Source organism: Leptonotus elevatus, chromosome 1 (assembly GCF_054856555.1).
Source record: "Leptonotus elevatus isolate MCC_2025b chromosome 1, RoL_Lele_1.0, whole genome shotgun sequence".
NCBI classification, from domain to species: Eukaryota; Metazoa; Chordata; class Actinopteri; order Syngnathiformes; family Syngnathidae; genus Leptonotus; species Leptonotus elevatus.
Genome location: NC_141239.1, coordinates 32,461,050 through 32,475,678, shown reverse-complemented (window position 1 = coordinate 32,475,678; position 14,629 = coordinate 32,461,050). Strand labels below are relative to the sequence as shown.

Here is a 14,629-nt window from a genome sequence, read left to right as displayed (position 1 = left end):
TGTAATGTGTTATATTTAACTCATTTGCTTCCAAGATTGTATAAACACGTTCTATTTTAAATAGTGCCATAGTCCCAATAACGTATTTCTACGCTTTTTGTTTTTTTTATGCTAGCGCATACAGAAGGCTTTGATGCAGCTTCAGACCTGAAAAGGTGGCTTAAAGCAATGTTAGTTATTACAAGAAAACGGCCAGCAAGTGGCAGCAGAGTATAAGAGATCAACCAGGCTCATGTTGCATCAAGCTCTTTTCCCCAGTGTTTTAAACAAGTTTGTGAATAATGATGAAACTTAGCTATGTTCTCATGCTAATTGCTGCAAAACGGAAACATACAAATTAACTTTTTTTTCCCCTGATAAAAGAAGAGACTAATCATTATTTTTGCTGTATTGTGGTGTGGATTAATTGAAGGGAAAAAAAAGTTAAACGTAACAAATTACTAGACAATTTGTAATGGATCACATTTTAATAAGATATCTGACAGCAAACATTTGTGGATGAGTAGACAGATGGCAAGTTAACAAAATTCCATTTAAAAAAAAGTTCATTTTGCACCAAACGATTACAATACACGTACACAACAACAGATTAGTGCTAATAAAGTTGAGCAAAGTGCAATTATATCACTTTAAGCTGATGATATTTACAAGGCTCAAGGCAAAATGTCCACATGCAAACCTTTTCCTAAGGCTATACTGGAATTTAACATAAACCATAATGTTCTCCATAAGACGCACCAGTCGTCATGGGGCGACACAGGAAATGCTATTTCCATTTTGCTCGTTGATACGAAGTAACAGTACAAATGCTTACTGCTCTACTTATGTCGATTTTTTTTTCCAAGTATCTGTACTTGATTTTTTTTTTTTGATAACCTTTGAATTTTACTGCCTTCATTTTTATATATTTTTACCTCTTACTCTAAACCCACATCAAAATAGACTTATTTTATTTTTTCAGCCTCAGCAGATGACGATACAACCTCAAAAAGACGTAAATAGAAAGACGTCAACCGCGGTTGAGATTTTGATATCTCGGGGTCAACGATGCAACAGATTTGGAGAAACTAGATATTCCCTTCCATGACCTCATCTAAGACGCTTGTTTGATGCTGTCGACTGTTAAATTGATCTTTAGTGAGATTTGTCTTGTGCCAGCTTAAAAACCACCAGCTTCTGTTAAAAATAAATTCTACGTCTGAAAAAGTGCATACATGTAAAGTGGAATTTAGGTTTTTTTTGGTACTCAGTTCAAAATGCTAGTAAAGCAAAGAAATTGTTTTGAGCAGAAACGCCTGAGCCAATGCCATCTAGCTCTTGGTTTTAAAACAAGATTTTGCTGTGCTTAAGGTGGGTAAGTGCAAGTCATTTTTTACTAGTTTTGTGTATTTTACGTGTACATTTCAGTCCTTTTTTTCATCTTTAGAAGTAAAATCAGTACTCCTAGTTTTATCTGAGAGGTGTTTTGCACTTGTACTCAAGTACTTTTGCCACCTCTAAATTTTCAGCAATGAAGTAGTCATGGAGTGCCACAACTTTGAAGGTCCAATGAGACGAATGACAACCTCTCAAGCCCAGTAACCGATGATGAACATGGCCACCGAGAGGCAAATGATGAGGTTGGCGTTGACCACCTGTTTCAGATGTGGATCTTCTCTCAGTTGACTGAGATCGGGGACCGTGGGCGTCATGGGAATTTTCTCCGCCTCCTTGTCACGTCGCCCTATCCCACACAGCCAGTAGAGAGCAGACACGAGCCTGGACTGACGTGTCACGCCGGACCCCGAGTTTGAGAAATCTGGAAAGTGGAGGAAATCGCAAGTAAGCGGTGGATGCAACGACGTTAAACAGATAGAAAAACTACCTTTTCTTGTCATGTTGTTTCCTTCCTTTCCTGCAGACTCAATTTCAGCCATCTCATGACCCATGACCTTTTCTAAAGTCTGCTCTTTGACCTCCACGGGGGCAAATCTTGTGAACCAAGTCAGACGATCAATCTAAAAAAAATTATAATAATTAAAATCCACCACAAGCCAACTACTTCACTTATAGAAAAACAAACAGAAAGCAATGTGGACATGTCTGGAAAGCCTACTAGCACATCTAAACTTTAATTAGGGTTATCAGAGGCGCTTTTTTTTGCTCATTGTGAACACAGCCCAATTATCACAGGGTGTGAATACTTATGCAACCACATTTCAGGTTTTTTTTTGGGGGGGGGGGTTGAGTTGTACAGTCTATAGGTCACAATAATGGTGAAAAAGTTTTGAAATAATTTACCTTGGGCTAAAAAAAAGAAAAAAAGAAGGCATTTTGAAAAGGGGTGTGTAGACTTTTTCTATCTATTTCTACACATGTTGTCAGGGTCTACGAGTGAACACTGTGGCCCTCACCTGCTCCGCTTTGGGCTTCTCGGTGGCCAGGCTGACCACCACGACCACGACGAGCGTGATAAAGGACAGCAGCATGGAGAAGTAGAGGTAATGGACCGATTTGACCACGGCGGGCCTGTCGTCCCGCTCGAAGCACAGCGGGGCCGGGTAGATGAAGTCCAACAGCATGCGGATGCAGCCCACCGTCAGACCCACGGCCACGCCCCAGAATGCACCCTGGGACACCAACAGCTATTCATCCATCCATCCATCCATAAGGGATGCGCAGCCCTTCCACAGCTTTTCAATTAGTAACTGCTCTCTACCTTCTCGTTAGTCCTGGTCCAAAAGCAGCCCAGCAGGAAGATGATGGACACGGGTGGCTGCAGGTAGGTGCTGATGGACTGAATGTAGATAAACAGCTGCCCCCCTTGACTGGCTTGAATGACGGGAACCCACAAAATGGACGCCACCACCAGTACGAGCACAAACGCCCTACAGTGTAGAACATTTGTTCATTAATGACGTCTTTGGTGCTGCTGTTTTGCTTAGCTACAGAGAGAGCCCATAGTGAAACGCACCTGCCCACAATCATCAGCTCCCACTCGGACGCCCCGGATCGAAACGTCTTCCACAGGTCCATGGTGAAAATGGTGCTGGCGCTGTTAAAGACGGATGTGAGAGAGGAGACGAGCGCGGCAATCATCACAGCCATCATCAGACCTCGGAGTCCTGAAAGACGCAAAACACGCGGAGAATGGAAAGAAGCTTGATGGGAAATGTTTGGAGCGGAACAAACCTGCAGGGAGAAGCTCCATGACCAGTCGGACATAGGCCGTGTCTGTACATCCCACCGGGTTGTCGCAGATCTGCTTACACAACTCTGGATCAGCACACGCTACATCATCTGGATGCATCATTAAACGGACATCAGTGGGTGCTAAAATGGTTTGCATTGTCTTGGGATGAAATAATGAATTGAATAAATCAGAAAAATATTTTGGGATAAAAAAAACCAAAAAGTAATAAGAGCCCACAACAACTACACTCATTCGCTGACATCCACGTCACTCACCAGGATAGCAACTCCAAGTGGACAAAAAAAAACCCACCTACACCTCACATGCAATTTTTTTTAATTGTATTTTGTGTTGGCATTGTTGTCTAAAACTGCAAAATATTTTTTTATCCAATTACTTGATAGGATAATCACAAGAATAATCAAAAATCTAATAAAAAATGTACACGATCTGCAGCCTTTACTTGGGGTTGATATTAGTTTGGTTGTTAGTGGATGAAAAAAAAACTCCATAAGCAATTTCTATGTAATTTTTAAGGAAGAACCAACTACAATTTTGCATTGTACACGTTCGCTCAACTTTTATTCTGCACACAAATGCTTTATTTAAGTTGGCAATCATTACAATTATTTTATCTCATTCACTGCCATTGACGGCTATAGACGTCAAAAATTCATTTGAACTATTTCTATTAGTTTAACTTTTTTCCACTTTTGTTAACAAGACTATGAAAACCTAGAAACATTTTTTTATTGAACATTTAGAACAGATATAAAATTTGTGATTAATCGTAAGTTAACTAGTGAAGTCATGCGATTAATTTTGATCGCCTGATGCTCCTAATTTTTTATAATCTTTTATTTTTTTAAATCTTTTCCTTTAAAAAAAGAAAGATTATTTAAAAATATTATAAAAAATTAGGGGTGTCAGTTGATTGAATAATTTTTTATTGTAATTAATCGCATGACTTCACTAGTTAATTCACGATCAATCACAAATTTGATATCGGTTCTAAATGTACAATAAAAAAAACTCTAGGTTTTCATACTTGTGTTAACAAAAGTGTGGAAAAATATTAAACTAATAGAAATAGTTCAAATGAATTTTTGACATCTATAGCCGTCAATGGCAGTGAATGATTTAAAGAGGAGACTGGGGGCAGCCTGCGAAGTACAATATTGCAGCGTCGAGAGCTACACGGTAAGCTAACATTAGCAGTATGGCAGTAAGCACTTTACAGGGACAATTTGAAGAATGGAAATGTGTGCACCTGTGTAAAGTATCCTGCTGATCATGCCGGGCAACATGATGGTAAAGAAAGGCAAAACCTTGAGGTAAGCAGCCAGCAGGGAGCCGCCTTTCGCATGGGTCAGCGTTTTGGCAGCCAGTGAGCGTTGCACGATCACCTGAAGCACAACCACACACGGACTTCAGTGATGCACATTTTTCTTATTGATTTGTTTTTGGTGGTGTAAATTTCAACATTTCCTTGGGATGATTGATTTACTTGTGTGTTTTTTAAAAATATATATAAATATATGCAATTAAAGAATAAAAGTCCCAAGAAGTGATCCTTGCGGCACATCTCATGTTGTTCTATTTATCACAGACCATTATGTGATCAAACACAGTGGACTTCAGTGATGAACATTTTAATAATTTAATGATTTTTTGTGTGTGTCTTTTTTAGATGGTGTATATCTTAAAATATGGACAAGATGATGACATCATTTCAATGAGTGTTTATTTTTTATTTTTTTAAATAAGACAAAAATAGCAATTGCGGACTAAATAAGGAGTACTTATGTTTGAAATGTTTACGTGATCACAATCCCAGTGGAACTCAGTGTTGCACATTTTGCTCATTAGTGAATATATTTAGCGGTGTAGATTTGATAATATCTTTGAGGTGAGTAATCTTTGAGTTTCATCTTTTATATTACACACCATAGAGCAATTATAGAGCAAAGAAGGGTCCTAGAAGTGATCCTTGAGGGACGCCACATGCTGCTGTACAGACCCTACCTTCCAACAACCAAAGTGAACCTCAGTAATACACATTACATTTATTGTAACACATTTTGCAGTGGTGTATATTTTTATAATAGAAATTAAATGATGGAATTAATTCCAGAAAAAAGAAACAATTAGATTAAAAAGACGAAATAAAAAGGTTTCCGTGAGGAAAGGCATATGTTATTCGAACAAGACTTACCTGATCAGAGCACCAGTACCACATTGAAGGAATGGACATGCCGATGATGATGCCAGGCCACGGGAGGTCAGAGTCCACGGGGTCTCTGAAAACATGGAAGGAGTCCTCTCGGGGGATGCCGCACGTCGAGTTCGGCACGCGAACCGACGGGATGGCGTCGAGGTAGCCCTCCATCAGAGCATTCCAGCCTCCTACCTTTGCAAAACCTTAACAGGAGCGCATAAAGTCAGCCAACATAAAAAGATGTCCCGACATGGCTGGCGTCATCCTCGGAGGGTCTGCTTACTAAAGCCCATGAGGACAAACGATCCCCCCAGCATGATAACCGTTTGAGCGGCGTCCGTGTAGATGACTGCAGCCAAACCACCTGAGGAACAAGACATCACATTCAATTGACACTACAAAGCTTTAATTATAGAATTATTTTTATAATAGATACTGTGTCTCTGTCCAAAGCGCAAAAACATCCCATTTGAAAAATTCACTTTTTTGAGAAAAACTTCGGACGCCCACGTCCCTCACTAAGCCTTTTAAAACCAAATCCACTCAAAGTCATAGCTACTACTCTAGAATGTGAAAATGGCGACCCCAGGTGGACAAAAATAATACACGTACCTCACATGGATGTGATTGTTTACTATTGTCAACTACATTTTTATTTGATTACAAAAATAGGGATGTAACGATATCCCAAAATCACGATACGATATCGCGATATGAAGGTCACGATATGATAATTATCCCGATATTGTGGGGAGGTAGGCGAAACAAAAAATGGTCACAATATTGTAAAAAAAAAAAAAAAAAACTCATCATACTAAAAACAGCAATGCATATAAACAACTTAAAATCTCTAATAAGACTTAATATTGAGGCACTTACTTGCTAATGCACGCACACATTGAGTTCCTCCACATATGGACTCGCTTCACAAGCATATTACGTTCCCTTCATCTGACCATTAGCTTGGATTTTAAACATAGAAGGGCTAAAACATGCCTTGTGAAAATGAAAGTGCTTTTTAAAAAACTTGCCACCAGAGGGTGGTAGAACTGCACAAGTGGAAATCAACCAGACTTTTTTTTAAATAGATGTGCTGCTTTTAATATCGCGACATGACGACGACGATATATTGTGGCAGTTTTAATATCGCGATATCACGATATTGCCGTTATCGTTACATACCTATACTCGAGTAAGGCGAGGGTCGGAGGCTCACCTGCTATGGTGTAGAGAGCAGTGATAGATAGCAGGAGCACTAAAGCCAGGTAGATGTCCCAGTGCAAAGCCAGCTTTATAAACAATGCACCTGCATACATGTCCACCTGACATCACACACGAAAAACACTCATTCATACAAAGTCGCATGTGCCAAATCAAGTCGTAAAGGCAAAAATCGAACCGATATCTTGGTGAAGATGTAAATAAACAAGCACAAGACAGCTATGAACAAATGCGTTCTTCTCCCGCCATAGCGCCTCTGTAAATACTCCGGCATGGTCGTCACCTGGAAGGAAGTGGCCAGAGAAAGTGTTAGAAAATGAACATTGAAATGTATGTGCAGTCATCTTACCCCGGAGGCCAAATAAATGGGCAGGAAGACCCACGGGAGCAGAAGCACCATGAATATTCCCTGTCACAGAGCAACATGGAACACCTGAGCACGCTGACGCTTTGAAGACTCGCGTGTTTCTCACTGGTAACTGACTTGGCGTATCGTACATGCCACTCGTAGGCGATCGCCCCGATTCCGGCTGCGGCGCCGGATCCGGCCATCCCGATTAGGTGTCCACTGCCGATGTTACTGGAAAACAGCGAGGCCCCCACCTGCATAGGGGAATGGATCTTAGACCTTCAATCGCAGCTATTGAATAGTTTAAAAATGGTGTATCTGTGACTTTGAGCGTGTAAGGCGGGGTTTGGCCTGGTGAGTGACGTGGGTGTCAGCGGGTGTGTCAAGTTGGTTGAAACCTTTCTTTCTTGGCTGTGTGGGAGGGACTCGCAAATACTTATTTACTGATAAATAAAAAGTGTTCAGTGTCGGTCTGGGTGTGTCTTAACGTGTTTGGACTTACCGGCCACCAGGTCATGCTCTTCCCTGCTAGGAAGTAGCCGTCCACCGTGCTACGCTTCGTCCTCCACATGGCCTAGTCGACACAGGACAGAACACGAGAAGGGGGAAAAGGAAGCTGTAAAATGCCAAGAAAAAGAGTAACTGAAAACAACATCCTCAATACAAACAATGATGCGCATACAGTATCTGCCGCTTAAAGCTAACAATAGGGAGGATTACCAAAAATGTGGCATGTGTACAAAATGTCAGGTGACGAAAAACATTACTACTTGGCAAATGCACCCTTCGGCCACAGCAGGCAGACTGACATAAATAATTTTATTATCAGGGCCTGAGGAGCAGTCGCTGTAGAAATTCTTCTTCTTCCGTCTTCTTTAGTCTCCAAAAACAATCGGATTTTTGGGGACGTAACCATTTACGAAAACTCACCAAACTTTGCACACTCCTAGCGTGGAAAAATATAAACCAATCCCAGCACGTTTGACCGAGGGCCAGGGTGCCTGCCCATTTGCATAGCCCTCGGTCAAACGTGCTGGGATTGGTTTATATTTCTTTCTCTCTCTCCTCTCTCCCTCTCTCTCTCTCTCTCTCTCTAAGATTAAGAAAGCCTTCATTAACATTTGTTGTCATGTAAAAAAAAAAACAGCTTTAGTTAAGAGGCAGATACAGTATCTGTTTCACTTTGTAGTTAAAAGCATAATTAGCCCAAAATGCAACTTTAATCCATTCACCCTCAAGTGTTCAGAGAGGTATATTTTCATTTTTGATGAACTGCTCATTGTTCTTGTTTGTAAAATGATAATTTTAGTTACAGTAATTGTATATAAAATGTAACTTTTTCAAGTTATTTTTGTTCAGTGCTTTGTTGAATTTAATAAAGAATATTGTGATTAAGTTGGATCCAGAACACTTTATTCATCCCAAAAGGGAAATTCATTTGTCTGTCAGCTCATCTGTCATTATCTAGAGAATTATAAAGCCGAATGACTATATGTCTGCGTCCTTACCTATGTTGTTTTAGTTAAGTAATTGAAAAAACTTTTTTATTAACAAAATAAAATAACAAAAATAATTTTAAAAACAACAACTAACTGAAACTATAATTAAAGGAAAAATGTCCTTCATATTTTCCCCGTTGGCAATTAATTTAATACATTTGCCTTTGATGTTGATTTTAAATGTAAGCTTTGAGCAATACATTTTTTTTTCTAACATCGTAATAGGATCTCAGTATTGCTCATTTTCTCCTTGGAGATCTCCACTAATGTACTGCCACTATCACATTGCAAGTATCGAAATCATCAATACTACACCAATCCAGCTTCCACTTAAATCATTTAGAGCAGTATCTTTTATCTTGCAGCTCATTCGATGACATATTTCCTGATAAGCTGCACATCTTTGACTTACCCAAAAGCCGACAGCCATAACCAAGACAAAGTAGAGCACCAGTACCGCAATGTCCAAAGCTACAAAGGCAGCATTTCCTGCGCCTGGAGACGCTGTCGTAGACATGGTGCTCCCTTGTTGGGTTCCCTCAAGATCCAAGGTCATCTGGAAAGAATCATTATATTAACAATTGTGGTTAAAATGTTATGTACTGCCATCATTTATTGAAGAAAGACTTGTTAGAACAAGCCACTCGTAGTAATATTATACTAGAAGCAGGTACTTGTTCATGTAAGAAGCATTCACATTTATACATTTGAAAAATACAGAGTCAATAAACTTGTTTATTTGGACTGAATTGCTGTTAATTAAAGTGGTTGGTGCAGGGATTGGCAACGTAAATGAGGGAGGGGACCATAATTTTTCGTCACAGCTACTGGGGGCCACATTGGATCGCATATTTATATTTTGCTATGTTTGTCCCGCATGCCAAATTACAAATATGCAAAAATATTATTAGGCCGACTCATGACGTATATAGGGCAGTAGAAGATTCAGTGCGAGTACAACCAAGTGATGTCCGCCATCTAGTGGTGAATGAAGATATTAAAACTTAAAACTATATAGTGGAACCCCATGGAAATTGGTGTATAGGTGACGCCCGTTTGGGGGGGGGGGGGGGGGGGGGCTAACTTTTCGTAAACCCCCAAAAACCCTTCAAAACCCACTGATAAACTTCGAATATATATTTTTTCCATAAAAAACATAGGTTTATTATTTTTATTTTTTTTTTCATTAAGGGGGCAGTTGCCCATCTCTGAGCAAGGGCAGAGCTGGACTAGCCATCAGATACCCGGTGGGCCAGCGTCTTTTGGGGCTGACGCAGTGCTATTTAATTCATATTTTCCTCCATTTTTTAGAGAGAACGGCCCATGAATCCATTTGCGATATAGCCAGCAAACTGAACCAGCGGGCCAGTGATGATTTTATTTTATTTTTGTGTGTGTTACTCCATGCCTGGACTACAGTATTAACTTGCAAGCATTGTGTATTTGCCACGAACAAGAAAAACAGCAACAACGGCATCATTTACAAAACATCAACAGCTTACCTGTGTCAAGAGGTAAAAGTTTGTCTCATACGGTAAATTACCCCCCAAAAAACTCACCTGTCTGTAGGTTGCCACAGACAACAAAGCATGTCCAGCAATTAGCCGAGGACGAGAGAATGAGCGCAAGGAAGTTTGATTCACGCAGCAGGAGATCAAACTCCACTTTCAACACGCGCACACTGAGCATTAGTTAAAATGTGAACAATTTATTGTCTCTCTCTCTCTCTCACTCACACACGCACGCACACACACACACACACACGGGAAGTGTACAAAAGATCATTCCGAGTGCACACATAACAGGTTGTCTTATCTCACAACAGGCCTGTTCAGTAATTGCACACACACAACTCGACCCAAGGAGATAAAGTGACTTTTTATTGTTAGTGGTGTGAAAGATACAAATTACAGGTCATAAATGCACAACAGCTCATCTTGGGTACAAAAGGAGAAGACTAAGCAATGCGGATTATTTATTATCATCCAAAAATGGCTCATCATTGGCAAGAAGTGTTTTCAAATGACATGGCAAAGAAGTCGATGCCTACAAAGACATCCATAAGGACACAACAAAACTAAACAAATATGAGAATAAAGTCATTATATTGAGGGAAGAAAGTTGCAATATTACTGTAAAGTTGTTATATTTTCAGAAATAGTATGAATTTTAGAAGAAAAATGGGAAAACGTTCTCCCGAAAATGTAATTGGAATTTTACAAGAATAATTTTTAGAATATAACTATGGGAATAATGTCGAAAGTTTAGAATCATTTTGAATTTACTATCATATAATCAATAATAAATATGAAACTGTTTCTCTCTCTCTCTGTAGATTGTCAGCAATCCAGGTCATGGCAAGAAGCAGGGGGGGGGGGGGGGGGGGTGCATGTATGTAGCCACAACAGTGACAATAAGATTTGGTATTGGAAAAAAAATTGTCATTGTGGAAAAAGCTGCATTGGCATTGAAACAAGTATCGCCATTGTAAAAAGTTGTATTGAAAAATAAAATACAGACATTAAAAAACACTATTTTATTTTACCATATTTTTTTGTATTATGTCTTTTTCAATGCCAATCTGCTGATTTTTTTTACACTTTTTTCCCCCCGAGTGTCACAGGTTTTCAGTTTCACTTCTCTTTTTTTCAGTTTCAATTTATTGGAATTGTTTTAACGTGGGGGCGGGCGGGGCTTTGAGCGCGAGAAAGCCTTCCAGCTTTTCAGGAGAGGAGAGAGGAGAGCGCGCCCTCTGTTGGCTAAAGGCAATACTCATGGATACAAGTTCACCAGGAACTCCTAAACCGCCTGCAAGCCACAAGGTTATATGTGGTTATACAGTGGAACCTCGGTGTTTGAACGTCTCAGAACTCGTACAATTCGGACTTCAACCAAAAAAATTAAAAAATTGCCTCGGAGTTTGAACACCCAAGCAAAGCAAGCTAAGCCGAACGTACCTTGAAAACGGGTAGACGAGTGAAGCAGAGTGAAGCAGAACAATGCCAAATGCTCACGTTGCGGTAGTTGAGACGATGCATTGCTCGAGAATGCCCCCAGAGGTGCTCCATACTCGCGAGTGCATTTTGATTTTTCCACGACAATTTTCTTCGCCATGGGCCCAAAGAAAGACAACAGTGCCAGTGGCAGCAGAGAAAAACATACAGTGCTACGAACCTCAGTGGAATTAGGAAGGAGATTATCGCGCCATTGTAACTACCGTGACTCCTTCCGTAAATACTGGCACGAGGACCACTTTAGCTGTTTAACAACGTGCCTGACGTTAAACAACGCACGCAAGGACCGCTTAGTAGTCAATATGCCAAATGTAAAATACACAAACTCAGCACTGAACTAAAGCTAGCATTAACATAGCATTTATCATCCACTGATGCCATCACACCACAACAAATAGGGTACTTTTTTTAATATAGTTTATACTGTACAGTGTGTAAATGTAAAAAAACATAAATAGAAATTAAAATAGGAATTTTCATTTTTTGGAGCATTGAAACGAATTAATTGCATTTACATGATTTCCTATGGGAAAAAATGATTCGGAGGTTAAACAATTCGGACTTTGAACACTTCGCAGGAACTAATTATGTTCAAACTCTGAGGTACCCCTTTTAATTATGTTACTTGCCACAAGGTTATACGTGGTTATATAAGTTACTTGTGGCGTTAAAACCACCTTGTTTGAAATTACTTTATGCATCATGTCATGCTAATTTAGCTAACGTGCTAACTGGTTTACTACAGAAACAACACTGACGCCACAAGGTTTTATGTAGAAAAAAAACAACACAGATTTACAGGCGATTTAGGAGTTCCTGGTGAACTTGTATCCATGAGTATTGCCTTTAGCCAATAGAGGGCGTGCTCTCTCCTCTTGAAAAACGCTGTTATGCTAAAGGGTAATCTATGGTCAAAATTAATAGTGTGATTAATCTGCGTTCATTAATGAATAATGCGATAATTTTTTTGTGATTAACTAATCAGTTAATGCTTTAACTTTGACAGCACTAATATATATATATATATATACATATTTTTTTCTACACTAAATATACTAGTTATTCTTGTAGTTATGCCAGTATTATTTAATCGGCCTTTACTTTTTGTGTGTGTGTGGCCCTGATCGTTCTTCATAGATGCAAACTGCAGCAGGTTCCAAACAGAATGAAATATACTATTATACACCTTCTCCACGTTTCCATGGAACAAACACCCACTGTTATTCTTGATATTGATAACAAATAATAAAAGCTTGACTTGTTTTCCTTACCATGCTACATCTTCAGCTATGCCACTCTGGCGTGATGCACAGTGAGGTCAATAAATACTGTATATTCTGACATTTATGATAAAGGCTTTCAAATATATAGTTGCTCTACTGCATGTTCTACAAAGCATTACATTTGCAGTATAATGATCTCTTCGTGTACAACACGGCAGCCAATACATTAAAAGGCATACATATTAAATCTCGACAACAAATAAATATGCTCAGTCATATTTGAAAGCTCTGATTTAAGCCTCCCGGTAATTTCTTTTTCTATAGACGTGTTGATCACAAGGCGATCGTCAGCATATTGCACAATGCCCGCTATCAGCTCAGAGAAAATATCAGAGGCAAGTGCTTGTCATAATAACATGTCGCATAACATGTCGAGACATTAGACAATATCGGATACACTTCATTGGGAACTCATTTTACATTCAGTGTGGTGGGCTGCTTGAGAAATATACATGAAGTCATCCGAGTAAGCTACTACTGGACTCAGCACTTTTTGGGGGAGCGTATTTGCATATGAATTCCCATTTCCATTCCACTTGTCTACAAATGCTTAAGTTATGCTTCACATGAATGACTTTATTGTGGCGTTAAAGTGCACACCCACCTATTGGAGGGGAAAAGGAAACTTATACGTGCAATCTTTACATCAAATGTACACTGTCGGTCGAGATTAATAGATCATCTATCTTTTATGTTCCTTCCTAATAGAAATGATACATAAAAGCTGATTTGGCTGAGAAAAGTGCAACTAGTTACATATTTGAAACAGTGCATGGAATATTATAGATTCTATAAAATGTTTTTTATATTATTACAAATTATATGACAAATCTGGTCTTGGATAAAACAGATGTATCAAATGAATTACATTTGTACTAGTATAGAATCACGCAAGCTTTTATACCAGGGGTGTGCAAACGTTTGTGCCAGATGAATTTGAATCAAGTCCCTGTAATGTGAAAGTAACAGCAATAAAGGCTGTTGTTAACTGGCAACTTTGAATCGGAAACAGTGGAAAATCAAGTTGCTTGTTGCCGTATCGGCTGAAAACGGGAAGTGACTTGGTCAAGCGTCTTTCCTTTGCCTGCACGTCCAAACGTGGCTTTGAGCTTGGCAAATCGATATTTGCTTAAAGCGTCCGGTGACTGGAAATGCGAGGCGCAAGGGACTGATGCCGCACGCCGACTGCCTCACTGAGCGCAGTTTTCATCACAGAAAACTGAAATTGTAAATTTTTTTTAAAAAAAATAAAAAAAAGTCAACCGTATCTCCACATTTGAGTAAAACTGCTGCTCATTCTTTGCAGGTTTTCAGCAAAAATATTTAGAAACAAAACTTTGAATTCACTTTACAAGGTCTTTAACGGATATCCTAAGATTTGGTTCAAAACGCTTGATAATGTAATTGCTTGGTGGGCCAAATAAAAGAACCGAATGGGCCACATGTTGCGGGTCATACTTTGCCCACCTGTGGTTTATGCTACAAGCATTATACTGTGAACGTGTGTGTGTGTGTGTGTGCGTATCATTTCTTGTAGGAGCTACCAGGCCAGTGGGGAGGACATTCCAGGACTTCTCGGACTCTTCGGGTTTTCGGCTGCCTGCTGATCATTCAGAACCCTCTGTGGTAAATAAATAAATAAATAAATAAATAAATAAATACAAATTGTAATCACTATAACAGTAAAGCTTGCAACGATATTGCCTGGCAGAGTTTTGTCTTTGCTTTGTGTCCGACCGTATTGCAGCACTGAATAATAAAGATGCTGATGCTTTGGTGATTGAAGTCATAAAAGTTTATGAGGACGAGCAATTTGTGAAAGTAGCAATAAAACTGGTGATTGAGGTACAGCACAGAATGAACGCAATTGTTT

The 14,629-nt window shown here is 39.4% G+C and overlaps 2 protein-coding genes across 6 annotated transcripts in view; both read right to left on the bottom strand.

The window, feature by feature from the left end:
• Positions 1-448: 448 nt before the first annotated feature.
• On the bottom strand, positions 449-12,330 carry slc5a11 (solute carrier family 5 member 11). Of its 3 annotated transcripts, none has more exons than XM_086092884.1 (16): positions 11,417-12,330; positions 8,872-9,015; positions 7,463-7,534; positions 7,110-7,214; positions 6,961-7,020; positions 6,790-6,894; positions 6,607-6,712; positions 5,674-5,754; positions 5,388-5,593; positions 4,443-4,578; positions 3,172-3,279; positions 2,954-3,104; positions 2,699-2,867; positions 2,394-2,609; positions 1,865-1,997; positions 449-1,798 (listed from the first exon to the last, which is right to left on the bottom strand). In XM_086092884.1, exons 1-16 carry the CDS (start codon positions 11,525-11,527, stop codon positions 1,569-1,571), a joined length of 2,133 nt encoding a protein of 710 aa, XP_085949010.1. In that variant the 5' UTR covers positions 11,528-12,330; the 3' UTR covers positions 449-1,568. The 3 variants fall into 3 exon arrangements, with proteins under 3 accessions (XP_085949010.1, XP_085949019.1, XP_085949000.1); XM_086092893.1 differs by lacking the exon at positions 11,417-12,330 and adding an exon at positions 10,019-10,146 and having other exon boundaries at positions 7,463-7,576; XM_086092874.1 differs by having other exon boundaries at positions 449-1,997.
• Positions 12,331-12,339: 9 nt separating this feature from the next.
• Positions 12,340-14,629, bottom strand: part of grid2ipa (glutamate receptor, ionotropic, delta 2 (Grid2) interacting protein, a) — a 34,239-nt gene continuing 31,949 nt past the window's right edge. For all 3 annotated transcript variants that reach the window (XM_086092842.1, XM_086092862.1, XM_086092853.1), the window contains one exon: positions 12,340-14,377. In XM_086092842.1, the coding sequence (XP_085948968.1) occupies positions 14,297-14,377 (81 nt within the window). In that variant the 3' untranslated portion in view covers positions 12,340-14,296. The remainder of the gene's footprint in view (positions 14,378-14,629) is intronic.

What these genes read in the sequence shown, in the direction of transcription:
- slc5a11 (XM_086092874.1), bottom strand. Translation starts at nt 11,527, where the DNA reads ATGGAGCACCTCTGGGGGCATTCTCGAGCAATGCATCGTCTCAACTAC. An exon ending in TTATGGCTGTCGGCTTTTGG is followed by an intron (nt 7,535 to 8,871) that starts GTAAGTCAAAGA and finishes TGTGTCGACTAG; the next exon opens with GCCATGTGGAGGACGAAGCG. An exon ending in ACATCTTCACCAAGATATCG is followed by an intron (nt 6,713 to 6,789) that starts GTTCGATTTTTG and finishes GTGTGATGTCAG; the next exon opens with GTGGACATGTATGCAGGTGC.